The 23,126-nt window shown below is 42.0% G+C and overlaps 2 protein-coding genes across 2 annotated transcripts in view; one reads left to right on the top strand and one right to left on the bottom strand.

Moving 5' to 3' along the window:
* prdm16 (PR domain containing 16) overlaps positions 1-12,196 on the top strand; it is a gene marked incomplete at its 3' end in the record, with an annotated part of 172,804 nt that extends 160,608 nt beyond the window's left edge. The window contains exons 9-17 of the mRNA XM_083975148.1: positions 56-1,703; positions 1,873-1,960; positions 3,813-3,985; positions 4,390-4,467; positions 4,975-5,144; positions 6,812-6,983; positions 10,042-10,299; positions 10,924-11,104; positions 12,062-12,196. Of these exons, the coding sequence (XP_083831274.1) occupies positions 56-1,703; positions 1,873-1,960; positions 3,813-3,985; positions 4,390-4,467; positions 4,975-5,144; positions 6,812-6,983; positions 10,042-10,299; positions 10,924-11,104; positions 12,062-12,196 (2,903 nt within the window). The remainder of the gene's footprint in view (positions 1-55; positions 1,704-1,872; positions 1,961-3,812; positions 3,986-4,389; positions 4,468-4,974; positions 5,145-6,811; positions 6,984-10,041; positions 10,300-10,923; positions 11,105-12,061) is intronic.
* Positions 12,197-16,861: 4,665 nt separating this feature from the next.
* On the bottom strand, positions 16,862-22,528 carry LOC310988996 (uncharacterized protein; the record flags this gene model as incomplete). The annotated part of the gene is made up of 6 exons (XM_083975837.1): positions 16,862-17,145; positions 17,249-17,380; positions 17,466-17,549; positions 17,757-17,819; positions 22,068-22,109; positions 22,276-22,528. 6 exons carry the CDS (start codon positions 22,526-22,528, stop codon positions 16,862-16,864), a joined length of 858 nt encoding a protein of 285 aa, XP_083831963.1.
* Between the last annotated feature and the right edge of the window lie 598 nt (positions 22,529-23,126).

Below are 23,126 nucleotides of genomic sequence, written 5' to 3'. Positions count from 1 at the left end.
GTGTTAAAATGGGTTTAACCAGGCCCTGATGGGCTGCGTGTTTTTGCTCCCCCAGGCGAGGTGTGCCACAAATCCTACACCCAGTTCTCAAACCTCTGTCGCCACAAGCGCATGCATGCTGATTGCCGTACCCAGATCAAGTGCAAGGACTGTGGGCAGTTGTTCAGCACTACCTCCTCCCTCAACAAGCATCGTCGCTTCTGTGAGGGCAAAAACCATTACGGCTCTCCTGCAGGGATGTTCAACCCTGGCATCCCCATGAGCTCTAGTCCCATCATGGCCAAGGCCAAGTCCCATCACCCCCACCTCGCAGGTTTAAATCAGTCAGGTTTAGGATTCACTGACTACTTTCCCTCCCGACCTCACCCTCACGCTGGCCTGCCCTTCTCCCCAGGACCTCATGGGTTCCCATCACTCCCACATGGTTTTCCAGGTATCTTCCCCCCATCACTGTATCCACGACCACCTTTATTGCCAGCCAGTCCGTTAATAAAGAGCCCGCTGGGCAGCAGCAGTCAGGAGGTGAAGCTGCCTCGGAGTCCCCTGGATGCACCTCCGCTGTCCCTGGTCAGCTCAACAAACAGCAATGGAGGCAGCGGTCTGAGTCAGGGGGAAGAAAAAGAGAAAGAGAACAAACTGGATTTGACTTCTAGTAGCGAAGCGAAGCCAAAATCTAAGATGGCAGACATGTCTGATGGTAGTGATCTTGAAGACGTTAATACCACAAGTGGGACAGATTTGGACACCACCACTGGTACTGCTTCAGGTGACGGCTCTGACCTAGAGAGCGATGGGGAGAGCGAACGAGAACGAAGCGGCAAAAGGAGGAAGCCCTCTGGGACTATGTCAAGTCAAGAAGGCTCCCACTTAGAAGACACAAACAGTGCGTTGATAGCAGCCGTGTCGAGTTCAGGAAACCTCACAATTGATCGTCCATTTTTCTCCTCTGCATCATCCCAGCACTCCTTTTTCCCTCCACCTGACGAACAGGCCCTCCCACCCGCTGCTACAAACGCCAATGCAGTTACCACAGATTCCATCAAAGCCATCGCCTCTATTGCTGAGAAATATTTTGGTCCAGGTTTGATCGGTCTTCATCAGGAGAAGAAGATGGGTCCACTGCCCTACCATTCCATGTTTCCCTTCCAGTTCCTGCCCAACTTCCACAACTCCCTCTATCCCTTCGCTGCTGACCGCGGCGCCCTTAATCCTAACATGTTCTTTAAGGCAGAGCCCAAGTCGCCCCGCGAGCAGCTACACAAGTTAGTTTCTGGTGCGCCAGGGGCTCCTGCTCCCACAGCAGAGTCACCGTTTGATCTAACCACAAAGCCCAAGGAGACCAAGTTAGCTCTTCCCACCCCGACAAACGCCTCCAACTCCAACAGTAGTACCCGAAGCAGTAGTGGACCTTTAGCATTACCGAGCGGTGAAGAGCAGCCACTGGACCTCAGCATTGGCAGCCGGAGCCGAGGTGGTCATAATGGTGTGGCAGCCGAGCCACACAATAGAAAGAACCACCTCTATGGAGTCGGGAAGGGGGTCTCCATCAAGGATGAAACCCCAGCTGGGTTTCCACACCTCCACTCTCAGTCATTGCTCCAGTCCTCCATCTCCCAGCACCAGCAGCCCCAGGGACAGCCTCACCAGCCTCCACCCCTGCACTACGCCAAACCCTCAGCATTCTTCATGGACCCCATATACAGGTATTTCAGCCCCGATTAGACTAGAAACTAACTCTCTACGCTCTCAATCGCAGCTTTTCTGTATACACGTTGAATATTGAACACATTGAAGTTGGTGGTTAGTGTGTGGTTGGAGGCTGTGGATGAATCTGACCCTGGTACGTAACCCTCTGCCTCGCTGTTGGTCCAGCAGGGTGGAGAAGAGGAAGCTACTCGACCCTGTAGGAGCTCTGAAGGAAAAGTTCCTCAGGCCCTCACCACCACTCTTCCATCCACAGGTAGGTTTCCAACTCACACACACACACACACACACACACACACACACACTGCAAATCTAGGAAGCACTTGGTGTAATTTTAGATAGAAACAGTAAATGGTACATGCACTTTGAACAAAAACTACAGCAAGGGAATGCAAAACAGGGGAATTGACCTGCAGGTATTGCATACAGGCTGATTATTCCCAGATGCTATCAACTATTATTTTCAAACCATGTATTATGTGAAAATACCTCACTCCTGCCTCCCACGCTGCTGCAACCTGAATTGATAGGGCCCTATGCACCATCATTCCACAGTGTTGATGTTATTTTCTCAAGGGTTCTGTATGATTTCTTCCTTTGTTTACTGAATGGCGCCTGTGTACCTCGTCACTTCTACCTTTTTCAGAAGACACAGTCTGTTATCGCAGCCCCTTTGATAATCAGTCATATTGTTTGACTGTCCCTAGACCCTCCCTGCCTCTACAAATCTTGATTACAAGGAATGATAGTATTAATAAAAGGGAGAATAATAACCGTTTGAATTGTAACAAACTACCTCTCTTGGCCACGCTAAACTTAGTTGTGGCATTGTTTCATGTACTGCGAGCCCACAGGCCAGCTAATAACTCAATTCCCTCCAAGTTTTTTCTCTGTGGCTGGCTGGCTGGCTAGATAATAGCACCGTGTCCATCAAGGACATCCTGTGTTTGTGTCCAGGAGAATGGGGGGCTCTCGTTGGGGAAGCGGTTTAATCTGACCTGGAAATCTGTGTCCTCAATCAACTGTGACTTTGCAATACACACACTTATGCATGTGCATATAAAGATAGATTTACACATGAACATGCATTTGCATATAGGATGTTACATGTGTGTATTATGTCTTTCCAAAGAGTGATGGAGGAAAAGTTTGCATTGATTTGTTTTATTGCATTTAATCTGCAGTAAATTTCATTTTGTTGAGTGGGAAGAATACCTATGACCTTCAATGTCTCTGAGAGACACAAAGGAGAGTGAGTTAATTCTCACGATAGAGTCTATGTACATTATTTAATTAATAATTGTTAAAGTGTTTACTAATGAATTCAAACAAGTGATCAATATCCCCAGGATGTTCTCACAGGCTCCCCAGTAGAAACCTCCCGTATGAGAGTGTCTGAGCTGCGATCCTCCCAGTGATCCAAACACAATGCCACCTCTAATTCAGTCTCATGACGGAATCACTCCGTTCCCCCCTCCACCCGTTCTCAGACTGCGAATAAACACGTCGAGACGGAGTGTCTGTCCCTGTGTCTCTCCCGTCCCGTACTCGCTAAAAAGGAAGGATGTAAGCTGTTTTTGGCAAATAAACTCCAACATAACTGGCCGCCTTTGTTCACAAGCTTCTAGGGGAGGGGAAGCACCTATCAGTTGGGGGTATCTCAAACTAAATTGTACAGCTCCAATTGGGGCTCTTGAATGCCCCATTTAACCAGTTTGCCAGCCTGCAACTGTAGCTTCGGTAGAAGAGGGTAAGAGGTAGACAGGATTGATGGAGCAGGGTACTTGAGCGTTTGTGAATGTGTTACAGGTCACGGAGGTGACTTGCTTTTAGCACAAACAACAGGGCTAACCTCTGATATACTGCTTCCTCAAAGCTTCCTTTCTCTGTCTCTTTCACTCGCTCCTCTTTTTTCTGGTATGGTGTCATTGTTTTCAATGCGTTCTTTTCTTTTTTCACACACACACACACACACACACACACACACACACACACACACACACACACACACACACACACACACACACACACACACACACATATATATATACTATGCATATGTGTGTATTGGATCTTACTTGGATCTCCATATGCTCCTTCCCCCCCAGATGTCAGCCATGGAGACCATGACAGAGAAGTTGGAGAGCTTTGGTGCTCTGAAACTTGATGCGCCGCCCAATTCGCTGCAACACTCAGCTCATCCACTGTTCAATTTCCGCTCACCACCACCATCCCTCTCTGACGCCATCCTCCGCAAGGGCAAGGAGCGCTACGCCTGCAGGTTCGTTGAGATGGCATCTGAAAACCAATAACACAGTGTAGCTAGTCAACACCTCACACAGGGGAGGCTCTTCCTGAGAGTTTCACATTATCAGTCTCCTGTCAGAGAAGACAGACATTAGCCACTGAGACATTTTGAGCTCCAACTTTCTTTGACCTCCTTCTGTTCAGCTCAGAACAGAAACAGATAGACGAAGTAGCCAAACTCAGCTGTTTGGTTCAGCTGCTGAGTAAATGTGATAATCCTCCTTAGTTGTAGCCCTGGAGTAAAACAATCCAGCCACCACTGCTTAGTGTCCGGGGTGCAGGTGTTTACAACTATGATACTATATTCTATTATTTGCACTCATGCTAAGATACATATTTTGTTTATGATGTCTTCTCATCCATCCATTCTACCCCCAGGTACTGTGGGAAAATCTTCCCTCGTTCGGCAAACCTCACCAGACACTTGCGGACACACACAGGGGAACAACCCTATAGGTATTCTATTATTCTATAAGACTTCTGCTTTATCAGTGAGAGTGATTGTGACAGACAGTTATTGCCCGTTGCTCTGTATTGAAGGAATGGAGTGGTGCATGTGTTGAGAAAATTAGATAAAAACATCATCAATATTGAAAAGTAGACATAAAAATCTACAATGGCATCACAACTACTACAAAGTTTAAATTATTATAATTTTTTTCACTGACTCTGCAGAACTCATTTGCTTACAGTCTTTTTGTTATTCTGCAGTTAATGAACAATTTATGTTCAGTTACAAAGTCTAAATTGTCCAAAAACCTGTTCCTTCTGTAAAAATCTGAGCTTTTTTTTTTTTTACAAATAGTGTGAGTGTGAAGGAGTTCCTTAGGCACCTCTGCCAGTGGATAATAAAATCACCATGAACGCTCCCTTCCTATGTGGTCGGAAAGCAGTCTGTGCTCACTATACCACGTTGCCTGGCTCTTAAACCGCATTTTACATCCTTCTCTTCTCCGTTGGCAGGTGTAAATACTGTGACCGCTCATTCAGCATCTCATCCAACCTACAACGCCACGTTCGCAACATCCATAACAAGGAGAAACCTTTCAAGTGTCACTTGTGCAACCGCTGCTTTGGTCAGCAAACCAACCTCGACCGCCATCTCAAGAAGCACGAGCACGAGAACATTCCTGGTGAGTCTGCAACATCCATGACTCAGTTTTCTGTGCGAAACGTGAGGCTGTGAGAACGGCAATGCAGTTATTAAACAGGGACCGGGTATTTTGTGTGATGTTAATGGACTGGATAATGAATGGCTCGCATTACCCATTTGGAAAATTTTAAATCTTCACCTCAATAAATGTTTAGTTTGGTGTTGTGAATGATTTAAAGTGGGAAAACCACTTAATTAAAGTATTCACACTTGCTTTTCCTACTACACTGCCAAAATCAGCCTTTTCAGATCCATGATGGAAGTACGCCCCTCTGGAAGGTTGAAAAACAAACTGTTTGAACTGAGTGATTGCACGGTTAAGCATTTACATCTGAGTGATCCGTGCTACACAACTGTGTTGACATTTCTAAATCCAGAATGACACCCGAATGAAACTAGGCAATGGACGTATGCAGCTTGTCCTCAGTGGAGCTGGAAACTGCTGTGACATCGCCAATGCACAAACTAAATTTGTCAGATACCAAAGAATGCCATTGTCTGACTTTTGAGTGTGTTAATAAGAGGCAATTCATAAACAAGTTCCTTGTGGCAGAGTGACCAGATGTTTCCTGATGTATCCTTGATGAGAACACTGCCGATTCCTAAATGTGAGTCAATTTGAAGTAAACAGTAGCATGTGCTGAAGTTGCAAAGAGATACACGCTGAGGAAATACTGACGGGCTCCTTCTGATATAAAAGTATTTTTGGAGTGTATTCTCGTTGTTTAACTGCACTCCACCACTGTCTTGAGCTTAAACAAAACGTGGATATTCTTATATTCTGTAAATTACACCATCCTTTGCCCTTAAATACCACTGGGATATATCCAAGAGCAATGTTATAAAACCTGTAAGAGAGAGAGCTGAATTAAAACAGCATGGAGGGAAAATATTTTCTAAACCTATAAATGTCACCAAAATATGAGGTTTAAAGTAAAGCTTTGAGTCTGACTACACATTGGTCTGCAGAGGAAGATTGTGGTTAAACTGGGCAACTCCTGTGTGAGAGTGTGCCTGAACATTCTGCTGGTTGCTGCTAGTAAACAGCGTGTCTGATCAGGGCAGATTATTTGAGAATTGCGGGCCAGTGCTGTCACAGGAGCGAGAATAGGGGAAAGCCTCTGATACATGTCTTTTAGGAGTCAGCGTAGCTCACTTCAGCTCTGATTGTCTCATACACACGAATCTAAAAATGCAAATTAGCATGTCCTCAATTACCTTAACTGTGACATTCTCCTTTATGTCTCTGAGGATACGAGAGGAGGGTTGTACAGGGATGAAATGTAACATGTTTGTCTTCTGTCTTTTGCCACTGTACTTCACACAAAATTCCATTAACATTTTCTGTCAGTAAAAAAAAAAAAATGTTGGACCCAGTTTGACAGAGTTTTAACACAAAAAAATCCACACCCTCAGCTTTTCTTGTATTAAAATTTGACTGATGTGCATAATAAACCTCATGATATTTTGTATTTTCCTCAAACTCATCTATTATGTATGTCTGATGATCATCAAACTAATCATTCCTCTGTGTTTGGTTGTGTGTATGTATATGTGGCTGGTGTGCATGTTCATGTGCGTCTATGTCTCTGTGTCTATGTGTGTGTGTGTGTGTGTGTGTGTGTGTCTGCACGCTTTCCCCAACAGTGAGCCAACAGTCCGGGATGCTTTCCAACCTAGGAACCACCATCTCCTCGCCAAACTCCGAGCCAGACAATCATGCACTTTTAGATGAGAAGGAGGACTCATACTTCTCGGAAATCCGCAACTTCATTTCCAACAGTGAGATGAACCAGGCCTCCAGCTCCATGGATAAGAGGTAACGAAAAAAAGAGAAGAAAAAAAAAACGGTTTTGCACAGAGCACATTTGTATGAAGATTTTTAGATTTTTGCAGAAACCTTCTGTGATTGCATTTGATCCAGGAGCCTGCCCCTCTACTTGCTGTGCCAAGTTTTTTATTCTTACCCCAACCTCATCCTAAATTTAACCTCAAACCAAACTTTAAAGATGTAAGAACAGACGAATTACCTCACTTTGGAGAACCTTTTTTGATCCTTCTCATCTTATCAGGGCATATAGTCCAAATCAGTGCGGAGATGCAGGAAGACGCAGCATTTGACCAAGTTAAAGTAACAGCAGCATGTCATACGTTCAGCTCCTTCCTTCTCCCATGTGCAGAGCAGCATGCAGTGTAAACTGTCTAATGCTTGATGCACAGTGCTCTCTAGTGGCTTGAAGATGCTTGGCAATAGTCACCAGCATCAGAGCTGTGTCCAACTTCCCGACTACATTAAAACCTATACACATAAAAAAAAACTGTTCATTCAACTGCAGCTTTTCAGTGCCTCAAATTAAACCTACAAAAATTAAACAAGTCAAAATGTTTTTCAAATTCTCCTGTGTACATGTGTGCATAGTACAACTTAAAACCCTGGAAAAAGTTTTTCCAGTATGAAGTAAAGTTTTATTAGAGCTCACCAGTAACTCTGGCAGGAGTGATCATGTTGTGTTTTTTTCTGTACTCTAAAAACCATGACTTTTATGTAAAATGATGAAAGAGCCTGGACTATTTTTAAACGTAAATGCCACTCTGGTCAGTGAATGAGAAAACTAGCCTCCTGCTTTTAAGTCCTGAAATGCTTTCAGAGTTAGTAGCCTCAGAGTTTTCAGACAAGAAGCGGGAAAGGGAGGATGGGGGGGAGACAGAGGATGAAATATATTTCTCCCTCAGTCAGTGGTTTGTCCTCTTTTTTCTCACTCTATACATTCTTCATTTTTCTCTCATTTGTGATGTGAATTCCTTTGTGGTAGTCTCATTTTCTGTCTGCCTCTTCCTCCATCATCCCCTCCTCCCTCTTGTCAACATGCATTATGGCCAGCGGACCCAGTGGCAATTTAGCCCCTCTGCCATCTGGGATCAATACTGAGTGTCATCCACAACAAACTGGCCTGACATTTTAATATCTGTAATTCAGACTAAGTGTTATGCTTTCTGTCCTCCCACCAGACAGCCCACTGTTTATTCTCCCTCTGAGTGACTGAAGTCAAACGGCGTATGCAAACACAAATTCACGGATGACTATCTGTAATCGCTCTTAACCGCCCTCGCAATGTAGTTTCTCCTTTAAGCCCATTTTTCATCATCATAGCCAGTCAAAATAAAAGCCCCTGGTAGCTGTTGTTTTCACATGAAAACTTTGTTTGACTAGTTTCCAAGCTGGGGACGTCAGAAGCTTCAGACAAAATAGTTAGGGGGTTTGGATGTTGGATGTTTCCAACTCTCCAGCGTTGAAGGACTAAGAGGTATCTGTCTCCTCGGGACCATAATCCAGGTCATAATTAGGGCTGGAACAAGGACCTAGGCCATGGCTTGAGCTCCATGGTTTGGATAAATCTAAACTTGGAGCCAGTTCCTCGTCAGGGACTGGGCTCCTCTGACTGGCAGTTTGGACCCTGAGGGGGAACTCAGGCTGAGACATTTATCTGGGAGATCCACTGATGATGGAGCTCTTCCCCCATCCACTGGCCATACCCATAGGCCTAGCCCGCTAACACAAACACCCAACTGACGTGTTTAGACTAAATGACAAAACCCAGGGCCCCCTATGTCAGAGCTACGCTTCTCTCTCTGTACACAGGCATGGCCTTTTTCCACACCAAACAGCCCTGCAATTTGATTATGGTGATATTTAATCTAGATTGAAAGAGGAGAACTCCACTCCCCCCCTCTTCAACCCTCCAAAAGTTTGCCTTCTTGCATTTACCCACCCACTGTGTGTGACCCAATACTGTCCCTGTGCACCCCTTCCCAGAGGTAATCCTGTCTGATTTGATAAATGTCCACTGTGTGGCAAAGACTGGAAGGGGTAAATTTGCCGTCCCAAAGGAAATGATATCATGAGCCATGACATCGTGGTCTGGGTGGGGGGGAGTAATGTGGCGTGGGTGGGGGTGGGGGGAGTTGTGTGGGTTTGCTGGCTGGAAAATGTACAGATGGCAGGTCATAATGGTGGTGTGCTGATAGCCTATTTGCAGAGCAGCCATCATCTTCCTTCAGTCACACAGAGTACGAGTGTAGGGAAGCCACTGTGAAGAAGTCCATCTCCTGCTCTTGTTCTGAGGAGGAGCCGACCGATTAATCATGTGCCGGCCGTTTGAACACGCGCTGTCAGCGCCCATGTTGTTTGTGTGGACACTGGAGTTGAACTGTGCGTGCTGTCAACAGATAATTTATGTTTCTCTCTCTCTCTGCCCACGATGAGTCATGTCTTAAAGCTTGGTCAGGAAATGGTAATAGCCACCCAACTCCAGACTGGACATAGACCCCAGAGAACAAACTAAAACAAGCCTTTTGAGCTCCTCTATACATCCCTCCACTTCTCTTATAACTAGCCTCTGTTCCCCTTCTGTCCTCTCTGATTGGCTGGGTGGACTTTTGGTATTTTTTTTATCCTATTTTACTTCAGTCAGAGCCATAACGCCATTGACAGAGCTTTTTCAGATTCATCACAGCCATTCATTAAGAATCAAGAATGAACTGATGACATTTTTGAAGGTCAATGGTCAGTGTGACCTCAAAAACGCATGAGTCAGAACTCAAGGACCTCACACAGCATTTATGACAGTTTCACACAAACGGTTAATATTTTATATGACCCTGGATAAACAGGGATGTAACCTGAAACTAGTCTGTGTGGCGGAGGCAGACAACCGTGAAGCAGTAACTCTAGTTATGCTTCTTTAACAATGTTATTTTTTTCCCCCACAAGGAGTATGCAGCACCACAGGCTGCAGGAAGCAGAGACAGCGGTTTCAGAAACACTTACAAACATTAATAACACTTCCTCTCTGCTTTGACCTTTGATCCCTCTGCAGATCGGACCAGGCTGAGGAGGAGTGCCCACCGAGCCACAGTTTGTCCAACTCCAAGCTAGGGCTCCAGGGGCTGGAGGAAGAGGATGAGGAAGTGGAGGGTGACGATGAGGAGGAGGAGGAAGGCAGCCTGACAGAGAAGTCTCATGATGAGGCGCCTGAATCCCCGTCCCCCATCACGACAGGGGTGTATGAAGAGGACGAGGAAGAGGAGGAGACGGAGGCGGCTCCATTGGCTATGAGCTATGAACACACTCGCAGGTACTGAGCTTGTTGACTACACAGAGAAGCACATAGTCCAGGGTACGGTCCACCTGCATCTACACTTAACAACCACAGTCAGAGTACACAATATATCTTATCTACTCACCACCCCTCTTAACAGAAATCACTCCTCATGTCAACTTCTGTTCCCATACAGAACAAACACAAAATAAAAACAATCAGTACTTCACATTAGCTGATATTAGATCAGCTTCTGCTCCTTCTCTTCTCTTTTCTTCTTCAAGTTTGTTCTCTATACCTGTCTATCCCTTTATTAATCATACCTCTCCTTTTCTCTTCCTCTCATTTTTCCTATCACCCAAACCTCCTTCTTTAATTTTACTTTAATTTCCTCTCATTGCATTAACTCTCCATCAATCCCATCTATCATCCCATTTCTTCATCCATCCATCCATCCATCCATCCATCCATCCATCCATCCATCCATCCATCCATCCATCCATCCATCCATCCATCCATCCATCCATCCATCCATCCATCCATCCATCCATCCATCCATCCATCCATCCATCCATCCATCCATCCATCCATCCATCCATCCATCCATCCATCCATCCATCCGTATTGCCATATTTCTACCATCCACCCCTCGGTGTGCAGGTGTATAGAGGAGGAGGGCTCTCTTTTGGACTTGGAGGGTCTGCCCAGCTTTCCCAAGAGCCTGGATGGGTTACGTAAAGCAGCCAGTGACGAGCAACCCTTTGACGTTAAAGACATATTTAACACTTCACTAGAGTCGGAGGCATTGAAAGAGACATTGTACAGGCAGGCTAAAACCCAGGTATGTGACTGGCTTTTGGATGTCCACTTAAAGAGGTAGGGATAGATAGAAGACCTAAGACCTAAGTATGGAGGGACTAAATGAATCCTGTGGATAGAGAAATAAGGGATGAGATGGATCCTCTCACATTTGTAGATGTTCTATAAGAGAAAAGGTTGTTAATGCCAAAAAAGCACCGTGTCTTACCCCCGCACTTCTCTCCTATTACTTAACCTTCTAACATACAGTAGTCCCTGTAAACTGCTCTTGTCTTTTCTTTGATCGTCTTTAACAACTGAATGAAACATCATTTCACTGAATAGTCACAAGAAATCAATGATAATTATGGGATATCACTTTAGAATAAGGCTAACCATATAAAGGCCATAACTATAAAACAATATATATCAATGGCAGTGACAGTGACCTTGCCAAATTGTGATCCCATATTTATCCATACTGTTAAGTTTCATGTCTTTTACCTCAACTTTCTGCCTCTTCACATAAGTTACTAGCAGTTAATCACAATCAGAATCTTATGGTAGTAACTCATTAGTAAGTCTAATGAGTAGGAGGCATGAACTTTATCTTGCTGAACAGTGAGCCTGCATCAGTATATCAAAATTTGTGTTAAAACTTTAAAAATAAAGTGTTTACAACTAAATAGAAACCATTTCTAAGGGTAGTCTCATTTTACAGTGATACCTAATTATGGTTAATTACGTCTTGAGATCTGGGAACATGGCAGCATCTCTACAAACGGTTCCAATGATGCAAGAAACTCAAGCAATCATAATAAAGATTAAAGATGGTGGCCAAACCTACAGAAATAAGATGCAAGTTATAGTAAATCAGATTTGTCCTGACATTTCTTGACGGGTCACAGGATAAATAAAGAAATTATACCAAAAAGAAAAGTTTGAAAACATTGAACCATGCAGCTTCCTCTTGTTAAAAGTTGTCCCTTCTCTCCTGCAGGCTTATGCAATGATGCTGTCTCTCTCTGAGAACAACCCTTTGCACGCGCCCTCCCAGAACTCTCTGGAGGCCTGGCTGAGCATGGGAGGTGGACCGTCTGAGACGAGCAGCTTTCACCCGCTCAACCACATCTAGACAAGAGAGAGATGAGGTGGGAGGAAGAGTAGGAGGAACATAAAGTTTCGCAAATGGATAGAAACATGAGACTGAGTGGACATGAGTAGTGAGAAGAAGTGGATGCCCGGAGAAAAATTCAGTGTCACATACATTCAAGATAGAGAGAATGTGTTTGTGTGAAAACATGTGTTCATTTGTGTGTGTGTGTGTGTGTGTGTGTGTCTGTGTGCGTGTGTGTGTGTGTGTGAGGGATAAAGAGAGGAGGTAGAGATTGTCCCAAGGTGAGGGGTCTCGCAAGACTCTGTCAAAGAGAAAGCACTGCTAAGCTCCTGTTGATGTGAAGGACATGATGAATGCTTCTCAACAGCATTGAAACTCTGCATTACTCTGATCCTCCCCAAGTCCACAAGGCTCACTCCAGCACCACAGAGACCCTGCATAAGGCTCTCGTAAAGACACTTAATGACTTGTATGTCTCTAAAGTCTGTGTACACCACCTACTACAAGCACTGCAGCATCAGCACTGCGTTAGCACTGCACGCCCACAAGGTGGTGCCATTTCACCAGGAACATAGTAGGCGCGTGCACTATTGTCTCCAGGTTTTCCCCACCTATCATGGGCAACTCATAAACTGATCTTGTTTCAGTTTGAAGTGCAGAATCAACAATAGCACCACGCTTAATGTTACTTGAGGAAATAAACAGTTCCAGTAGGCTGTTTTGATTTTTGAATGATTAAACGGAGAATGATATTCACTGTGCAAATGTGCACAACAACTGGTGATTTTAATGAGCTATCTGGGACACTAGCCATTGTAATTGGTTACCCAATTTGATCATGCTGAAAATGAATTGAAATCATACACAAAAATGAGGAAGTCTCTCTCTGCTTGTTTATTTCATCGTCATTTGTTAATTTTATTTACTTACTTTCCTCTTAGATACCACAGTATTGTTTCTTTGTAGGCACCACAGTGCTAAATTGTTAATATAATTGTTTTAGAGAAGGACCAAAATTGTATGATATTGTCATATGATGTACAAAATAACCTAGATGTTCATAGCAAGAGTGGTATGTGCCAAATAACCCATAGAAAAATGTTCTGTTCTCTGACAATCATTTCATGTCCAAGGGGCTTGCATTTGCTGTCATAGATTTTTTTTCTTTTCTTATTACGCTCTTATATATTTGATTTCAGAAGTGTGTGTATGTATTTATTTCTGGTTGTTATGTCATGACTGGAGGAATGAAAATGAAGAAAAGTCATTTTATCCCTCCCGTCTTGTTGCTGAAGGAATGAACGCCTATCAGAACACGAGGGAGATTCTGAATCTCTGGTTTTGATGCGTTAGTGTGCCAAAATGGAAAGAACCCATGAAATTAACTGTTTTTATTTATAGTGGAAAAAATAGTCGTAGTTAGTTTTAGGTCCTATTTGGCATTGTAACGTCCTGCAGTGTTTTTTGTTTTGTTTTTTTACTGAATGTGTCTCGTTCAAATTGGTTAAAGTACTTGGGGGTGGGGGCAGGCTTGGACAACAGTTACTATGAATGTCAGAAAAAGGGCATTACATTGTCACATTATTGAATCTGACTAGTTTCCATCACATCAAGCTCCATTTCCCTCTGTTTCTCATTTAATACATCCAACAAATTAAATATCACATGGTCCAGAAGTCTAAAACACAGTCACATCTGCATGAACATCTGGCCATGCACGAAGGAAGGCAAAAAGACTCATAAAACCAAAAGAAGAGAGTAAAGTAAACCACAGATAGTATTAAAATGGACATCATATTTCTGCTGGTCAGTCCTGCCAACATATATAAAGAAAAGTCTAGTTGATTCTGGACAGGAAAAACAGAAACATTTGATTATGAGTTTAACATTACGCTATATTCCCTGTTCATACTGAAAACTCATTCCATGTGGTCCACAAGGTAGCTATGTCACGGAGGGCATGAGTCATTTACTGTAGATAACTGTAGATAGCTGCAGGAGGCGGGGGGATTGAGTATTGTTGATCATCGTTGCCTTGGTCCTTCTTGTGAACTATAGGGCTTTGAGAACTAGGCCTGATGCTGTATTTTTCAAACTAGCACTTAAACCATGTGGGTCTAAGCCATATATTGATCAGGCTTAGGTCTCCAAAGCTTACAACACAGATCAGTTTTCTGACCAGATTCACTTTCAGTCGATGAGCAACTTGTGCTTGACATGGAGAGATATAAAAAAAAATTCTGAAACGGAAGCACTGTAATTTTTCTTCAGGACAGCAGGTGGTGGTGTGATGCTAGGACTGCTGCATCATCTCATTTTTCTAAAGACAAAAGTCTTTTTTTCTTTTCTTTCTTTTCTTTTTTTTTTTTTTTACAATTCTACTGAATGAAATTTCATTCATGGTTAACGCATTGTTATCCAACTTGTGGTTATAAAAATGTAAAGACTTGGGTCGCTAAGTTTTTTAGGTCGACTATATGTAGTAATTCATGTCATGGACTACTGTAATAAGTACGCGCTGTGTAAAGCAAAGGAATTGAAGGCATTGAAGTATTCCATTTTGCCAACTTCAGAAAGTATTCTGGCAGATGGTCGCTGAAGTATATTTCAGCATAATAGAACATGGTTGCTGTTTTCCCCCCACTGTTACAGGAGAAGGTTAAAATATACATATTGTTTCTTTTTAACTGTATAGTATTTTAAAGAATGATAAACAATGGTGCATTTGTCTGAAGAAAAAAAATCATTGAAAAATATGGGTTTAAATGGATGGTGCTTGTTTTGTTTGAATCTGAGTTGTATATCGCCTCTGTTATGTTTATTGAAAACAAACAAAAAAAGATATTGTGCATGACGTGTTTAGCAGTCATAATGATGTCCATTTGTGAAATGTGTATCAAATCAAAAAAAAAAAAAAAGAAAAAAAAGAAAAGAAAAAAACAAATCCGTAGATGCACTTATTGTACATGTGGTTAGGTTAGTAGGTTTGACTTCAAGTTCTTGACTGCCTTACAGATGTTTGGGCAGGTGGCTCTGAAATACATAGTAAAGACTTGTGGGAGAAGACGTAATGAAAAACAATAAAGGATTGTAGAATAATATTGAACAATTCTGAAATTGCAGTTCTTTTGATGCTTGTGATTATTGAAGATGTACTTTAGAGAAATTTCATTGAAAAGATATGACTCTGATGTTAATTCTGTAGAATAGCAATGTATACCAAATGTAATCTTTCCAATGCTATGAAGAATTTATACATGAAATTGATATGCAATAAAACCTGTGTGCTTTTTAAATGAGAAGTCCACTGTGTATTTGTGAACTAAGAGTGTGAGAGAATCAACAAAGGTGACACCTCAAGTGTTTTCTTGAATGTCACAGAGGCTACGTCCATCTTTATTTGTTTACAGTTCATGGTTTTGCTGCAGGCAATGTTGCTTTTTACAACATAGGAAATAAAACATTGTAAAATTAAATATTTCCTCATGTAGGGCCGACACAAACATGGTTGGCCAGACTGTGGCTAGCTCATTAGCATGCAAACATCAGTAGAAGAAAAGAAAGGATAGAGATAGAAGCGAAACAAGAGAGTTGATTTATCAAGGGCGAAACGGACAGCCCATTAAAATCATTTCTTTCAAGTTATCAACAATTTCCTGTGGAATTAAAAAATAAAAACCATCAATTTCTCAAAAAGACCTTTATTTCAAGCCCCCTAGAAAGTTGTTAACCAAAAACATTAGTTTTTCAAAATTTATTTTTGAAAAATATTCCATATTGATTTATTTAGATTCAGAGGTGCAATTTAGGAGGTGGGTTAGAATTCTTATATTTATTATTTAGCAGATGGAATATTTTTAAAGTAGCTGATCTGTAACTTACATTTAACATTGTGTCAAATGACATTGCGATGACTGAACATGATTTTAAATACATCAAAGAAGCAACTAGCCATGTATGTATGCAGCTGTGTGAACCACTGCTCCCAAGGAGCCAAATAAATAAATTACTCAAAGTTAAACTGTAGGAAAGAGTCCAACACTCAGGAGTTGGCAGGTTAGACTTAATACAACATGACTAGTCCTGGAGCAAATTAGGTTTGAGGAGATTCTGTTTTCACCAAATTAAGTAAACTCATTAAATATATTTTATATTTATCATTTATTTGTTTTTACATATCTTGTGTATATTTGATTTACACAAACAGTTTACATGAAAAATCATATTTAGTAAGATTACTGCTCTGCTCCAGGAAGAAAGAGAGAGATATACAGGAGCATGACACTTTTTTAATCTGATGGTGATAGAATTTACAGTATATCACTGCTGATTATTTTGTATTTGAATGTAACCCCAAAAGAGATACAACATTTTTAAAACAAAAAAACCTATTGTTTTTGTATATTTGTTTTGTTTTTGAAAGTATATTTTTGGGCATTTTTGCCTTCATTGGATAGAATAGTATAGAGAGACAGGAAATGGAGATGCAGAGAGAGGGGGTATGACATGCAGTAAAGGGCTGCCTGATGCAGGATTCGAACCAGGGCCCACTGCAGCGAGGACTGTAGCCTTGGCATACGGAGTACCTGCTCTACCAACTGCACCACATGACTCCCCTTGTTGTACATTGTTATGAATCAGCAAAGGATATTGATATCATACACAACATACACTGTTTCCTGCTCACATGGTGAAAAGCAAGTGACCACTGAAGGTGCTATGGTGACTGTCGTTGTCAAAAATTCTGCTTGGGGCCGACAGACGCAAAAACACAACATCTCCCACCTCTAACAGCAGCGTGGCAGCATTAGCAGCAGTACCAAACTGTCCTGTCTGATGCTCATAGGCAGTAAAAATATGTTGTCCATTCTTGACCAGCACAACAGCTGAACCATATGTAGGATGTCCATGTACGCCTGCATAGAACTCAAAGCGGTAGACTCCTCTCACCGGTGGGAGGAAAAATCCTGTGGGACATTTTGCCAATGAATATTAGTGGAAAAATTGTTTGTTGCAAGATCTGTCAACCAGTTACACTAAATCAAAATAAATATTTATGAACTTGAGTACCTGATTCTGGGTTGTAGGCATTTCCAATATTGGTAACAACATATCTGAAGGTCAGATGAGTATCTGTAGTAAATGGTCCCATAGTCCCTGAGCCTGAAGCCAGCAGAGAGGCAGAGAAGGCCACCTGTTTGGCTGAGAGAGAAATATACTACGTTTTGAGCGGCTGGGTATTCATTTGCTAGTTGTTATAATGCAGCTTATTTCCAAATGTACAAACCTTTACTCTCTCCCTTCAGAGCCTCCACCTGGTTTTCTGTCACATTTGTTCTGGCTTTAATGAGGGTCAGTTCTTCTGATTGTGCTGAAATCAGATTAATTAAAAAGGAGAGTTAAACAATAATATGACCATTTTCCAGAAGGTTTGCATTTGGTGCTAAAACATGGATATTGTTGAAATACAGTAAATAACATGCTTCATTGAAATTCCTGGTAAATACAGTACATTCAGCTTATGGTGCTTTTATCATTTTCAATATGTCATTTTGACATAATGTTTGTCATAATATACCTTGAACCTGTTGCTTCAGACCAGTGTTTTGCAACTCCAGCTCTCTTAGTTGAGCTGCTTGTGCTGTAAAAAACAACAATAATAACAAAAAACCAAACAAATGACTCAATGTTAAGACAAAGTACAGGCAAAACATTTCTGTCCTTTGTGTATGAAAGGACATACACGTGTGGCGTGTCATTTAAAAAAAAAAGGCATTTGTTGTATTTTTCATGAAAAACAAGTGGATTATTCTAACTAAACCATTATCTGGGAGAGGTAAAGAACACCATTGCACTAAATATCTGTCAAACTGACCCACAAACGTCATGGCTGTTCCTGAGAAACAAACATAACACAAGGGTTAAAATATACCTTGAACCTGTTGCTTCAGCTTTCCCAGACCAGTATTTTGCAGCTCCAGTTGTCTCAGTTGAGCTGCTTGTGCAGAAAAATCCAAAAGACTTCGTTAATACATAGTACAGGCGAATATTTCTGTCCTTTGCTAATGAGCTGCTGTGGCATGTCACTTTTTTTTTTTTTAAGGCATTGGTTCCCACTGTTATTATCTCACATTATTTGTCTTATTCTTTCACTGCTTGACTTATCACTTTACCTTCATTCTCTCTCTGCAAGTGCCTTATCTCCACCTTCTGTTCAGCCAACAAGGCGCTCATCTCTCTCAGCACAGCGTGGATGTCTCCTGGGCAAACGTGTTGAGGGTCCGAGGTGTTTGCTGGTCTCCTTCCTTGGGATTCTGTTTGCTCTCCCTGTGAAATAATTTCGTTGTTGGACAGTTGGACAGTTTGAAGCTCTGCTGTGGAGAGAGAGCAGATCAGCAGCAGCAGCGGGAAAATCATCATCACCTCCATCCTCAGACTAGCAGTCTATGCTTTGTTCAGCTTTGGAGTTTCTGCACTAATCCCAGCCTTAAATAGTGTCTTAACCTGATCAATCATTACCAGAAAATATGTCATATTTGTGTCACTTGCATCTCTCCTTCACTGTCAGAGGTAGGTAGGTAGAATATTGTTACTTTTGTTTTGTCACTTGTCTTGTGTTACTGTGATTTGGATCATCCTAGGAATCCTTGCACTTGCATATCTGGATGTTTGCTTTGCTTTTGCATTTGGTCCATTCCTGGAATTACAAATTAATTAGTAAAGTTCCATCTCATTTTTTCTTTCAAAGCTTAAAACAGCTGATTAAAACTGCCTTCAGACAGCTCAGTTACTGAACAACTTGATCCTATATAGATGCTGAGGGAGTGGAGAGACAAAAAAACAAAGAACTTGTCATCTCCAACTGTTCAAACATGTATGACATACTCAGGTATTGACGCCCCTCAGGCCGAGATAAACCAAGACTTAAAGGAAGAGAAGTTTTAAAAACAAATTTTCTCACTTTGCTTCCTCAATAAATCAGGTTGATAAAGTCATAAAACATGATATCAGTTTCAGCTGACCTGAGTGACCTTGACAAATCAAACCAAAAACAACACTCTAATATTTAATAACATCTGGCAGATAAGGTGAACACTGGTGGGAATTAGTTTCAGGTGATCTGGCGTAATAAATGTACAGTGCATTTATGGTAAAAGCCTCGGTCTACAGATATACAGACATCTTTAATTAGCATGCCTCTTTTCACAGGAAACAGTTCCTCGCATCTTCAAATCCTCTGTTAATCCAAGAACCATAATGAACAACTTCAGACCCGTGGCACTAACACCTGTGGCCATGAAGTGTCTGGAGAAGCTGGTTTCAACACATATTAACTCTGTGGTTCCAGACCCCCTTCAGTTTGCCTACTGCTCAACCAGATCAGTGGATGATGCAGTGGCTCTGGCTGTTCACTTCACCCTGCAACACTTGGACAGTCCCAACACATATGTATAGGCACCTGTTTCTGGATTACAGCTCAGCCTTTAATACAATCCGCCCAATGAAGCACAGGAAACCCGCAGGGCTACTGCCTCAGCCCCAAACTTTACACACTTTACACATACGACTGCACTTCCACCCAGGACAACAACATAATCATAAAGTAGGAATGAGTCATCATACAGGGACCTGGTTCATAGAAACACCATCTGTGGGGAGGACAATGATCTAGTGCTCAACACTGACAAAACCAAAGAACTCAGTCTGGATTTCAGGAGGCGAACCCCCCCTTCCCTCTACAGCCACTTACCATTAGAGGAACTGTGGTGGAGCAGACTGACAGCTATACGTTCCTATAGGCTTGCACATCTGCAAGAGCCTCAGCTGGGCTAAAAACACTGCAACAACAGTGAAAAGAGCTCAGCAGAGGCTGCGCTTCATCAAGGTGCTGAAAAATTTCGGACTTGGATGTCAGCCCCTCATCCAAACCCACAGAGGACTTGTGTAAAGCATCCTCACAAGCGCCATCATAGTGTTTTACTGCAACACCACTCTGGTGGAGCGGAAACCGCTGCAACGCATCATTAAAGCTGCAGAGAGGGTGATTGGCTCTGGCCTCCCCTCCATGGACACCATCTACACTCAGCGTTGCCGAAAAAAGCACAGAGCATCCTCAGAGACAAAAACACCAACCAGGTCATGCTCTGTTTCAGTGGTGGACTCAGGCTACAACGTGAGACACTGCAGGCCAGTGAGCATCAGTGCTCTCAGAGCTCGCCTCCATAAAAGATTTTTTCCATCCACTGTCGGACTAGTGGCACAAGACATAAAGGAGGGATTGAATTACATCAGTCCATAACCTAGTAAAGGCTCCAACACTCAGGGGTTGGCAGGTTAGACTTCATACAACATGACTAGCTCTGGATCAAGTTAGGTTTAGCTAAAGTTGAGGAGATTTTGTTGTTGTTTTGCATCAAATGAAGTAAAACTCAAGAAATATTTTTTAAATGTATTTTACTTATTTATTTATTTATTTATTTATTTATTACATATCTTATGTATATTTGATTTATACAAACAGTTATATTGAAAATGCACTTGCTTTTTTCCTCAAAGAAAAATTTTACAATCTGTTACATATTATATTTTTACATTTACATTTCATTATATAAACTAATTCTAAATGTTAAAGAAATATCCAGAAAATTGCTGCAAAGATATATTTTACACAAATGTAAGCAGTTACGATTATGATGATACATTGTCTTATACATCTGAAATTTTGGCTTAGTATTCATCCAACATATTCATAATTTAGTACATAATCATCCGAAGATAATGTACTGCTACACAGTGGAACAGAGGGAATATTCACAACACATGACCATTCAAGTGTGAAGGACCACACAGTAAGATGACTACTCTGCTCCAGGAAGTAAAGCAAATTTTATATCAACACTACAGCTATAATACAGTGAAGAAAACAGAGTGTTTCCTGCTCACATGGTGAAAAGCAGATGACCGCTGAAGGTGCTATGGTGATTTTCATTGTCAAAAATTCTGGTGTTGGACCACAGCTTCAAAAACACGACATCTCCCACCTCTAACAGCAGCGTGGCAGCATTAGCAGAAGATCCATACTGTCCTGTCTGATGCTCCCAGGCAACAAAAATATGCTGTCCGTTCTTGACCAGCACAGCACCTGAAGCATGTGAAGGATGTCCACCTGCACCTATGTAGAACTCAAAGCGGTAGACTCCTCTCACTGGTGCAACGAAAAAACCTGTGGGAGATATTGCCAGTTAATATTAGGGGGGAATTGTTTGTTGTGAGATCTGTCAACCAGGTTAAAGTAAAGATGGCAAAAATCTAAATAACATTTGTGAACTTGAATACCTGAGTTTGGGTTGTAGGCATTTCCAGTATTTGTAACAACGTGTCTGAAGGTCAGAGGAGTGTGTGTGTTAAATGGTCCCACATATCCTGAACCTGAAGCCAGCAGAGAGGCAGAGAAGGCCACCTGTTTGGCTGAGAGGGATTTATAATCAGTTTCAGTAAGTGGATCATTTGCTAGTTGTTATAATGCAGCTTGTTTCCAAATGTACAAACCTTTACTCTCTCCCTTCAGAGCCTCCATCTTGTTTTCTGTCATATTTGTTCTGGCTTTAATGAGGGTCAGTTCTTCTGATTGTGCTGAAATCAGGTTAATAAAATAAATAAATAAAATGAAACAGTGGCGAGGAGAAATAAACAATAACCGTTTTCCTGAAGGTTTGCATTTACCACTAAAAACATGCATTGTTGAAATAAATGTCATGCTTAGTTGAGAATGCCTGCCTGGTATAAATGCATTTAGAAAATTTTAGTTGATGGTTCTTTTATAATTTTCAATATGTCATTTTGACATAAATGTTTTTCATTGCATAAAGTATACCAAGCTTTTCCATACCAGTCTTTTGCAACTCCAGTTCTCTCAGTTGAGCTGCTTGTGCTATAAAAAGAAAAAGAAAAAAGAAGACTGAATGTGAAGACTTGGTACAGGCAAACATTTCTGTCCTTTGTGTATGAGCTGCTGTGGTGTGTCATTAGGCCTTAAAAAAGGCATTGATTCTCACATTATTTGTCTTATTCTTTCACTGCTTGACTTATCACTTTACCTTCATTCTCTCTCTGCAAGTGCCTTATCTCCACCTTCTGTTCAGCCAACAAGGCGCTCATCTCTCTCAGCACAGCGTGGATGTCTCCTGGGCAAACGTGTCGAGGGTCCGAGGTGTTTGCTGGTCTCCTTCCTTGTGATTCTGTTTGCTCTCCCCGTGGAATAATTTCATTGTTGGACAGTTGGACAGTTTGAAGCTCTGCTGTGGAGAGAGAGCAGATCAGCAGCAGCGGGAAAATAATTGTCACCTCCATTGTCGGACTAGCAGTCTATGCTTTGTTCAGCTTTGGAGTTTCTGCACTAATCCCAGCCTTAAATAGTGTCTTAACCTGATCAATCATTATCAGACGTTAATCATTAGAGACAACGTACTTCTTACGAAATTAGTAATTTACAGTTAAAACATGTATGACATATTCAGGTATTAACCTCCCCCAGGCCGAGATAAACCAGGACTTTGTCACGTTAGGTTGAGAGCTGGACCCAAATGCAGACAGCAAGACGAGCAGGTGTGGTGAAACAAAAGGTATTTATTGACTTAACTGACACAACTCAGGTAGTCACATGGAGCAGGAACACAGGCAGAGCAGGCCCGTGGCATAGGCAGTAGGCAGTAGGCAAATGCTAAGGGCGCCGTCCATCCAGGGGGCACCAGCACCACAAATGGGACAGAAAAAAAAGTGTAACTTTCACTATATTTTTTATAACTAGTTGGTACTGTTATTTCTTAACTGACTTGGTAAAGCATCTTCACCAGCGCCATCATAGTGTGGTACTGCAACACCACTCTGATGGAGCAGAAATCGCTGCAACGCATCATTAAAGCTTCAGAGAGGGTGATTGGCTCTGGCC

This window comes from Trachurus trachurus, assembly GCF_905171665.1.
Source record: "Trachurus trachurus genome assembly, chromosome: 7".
NCBI classification, from domain to species: domain Eukaryota; kingdom Metazoa; phylum Chordata; class Actinopteri; order Carangiformes; family Carangidae; genus Trachurus; species Trachurus trachurus.
This window is presented reverse-complemented; position numbering and strand designations above follow the sequence as displayed.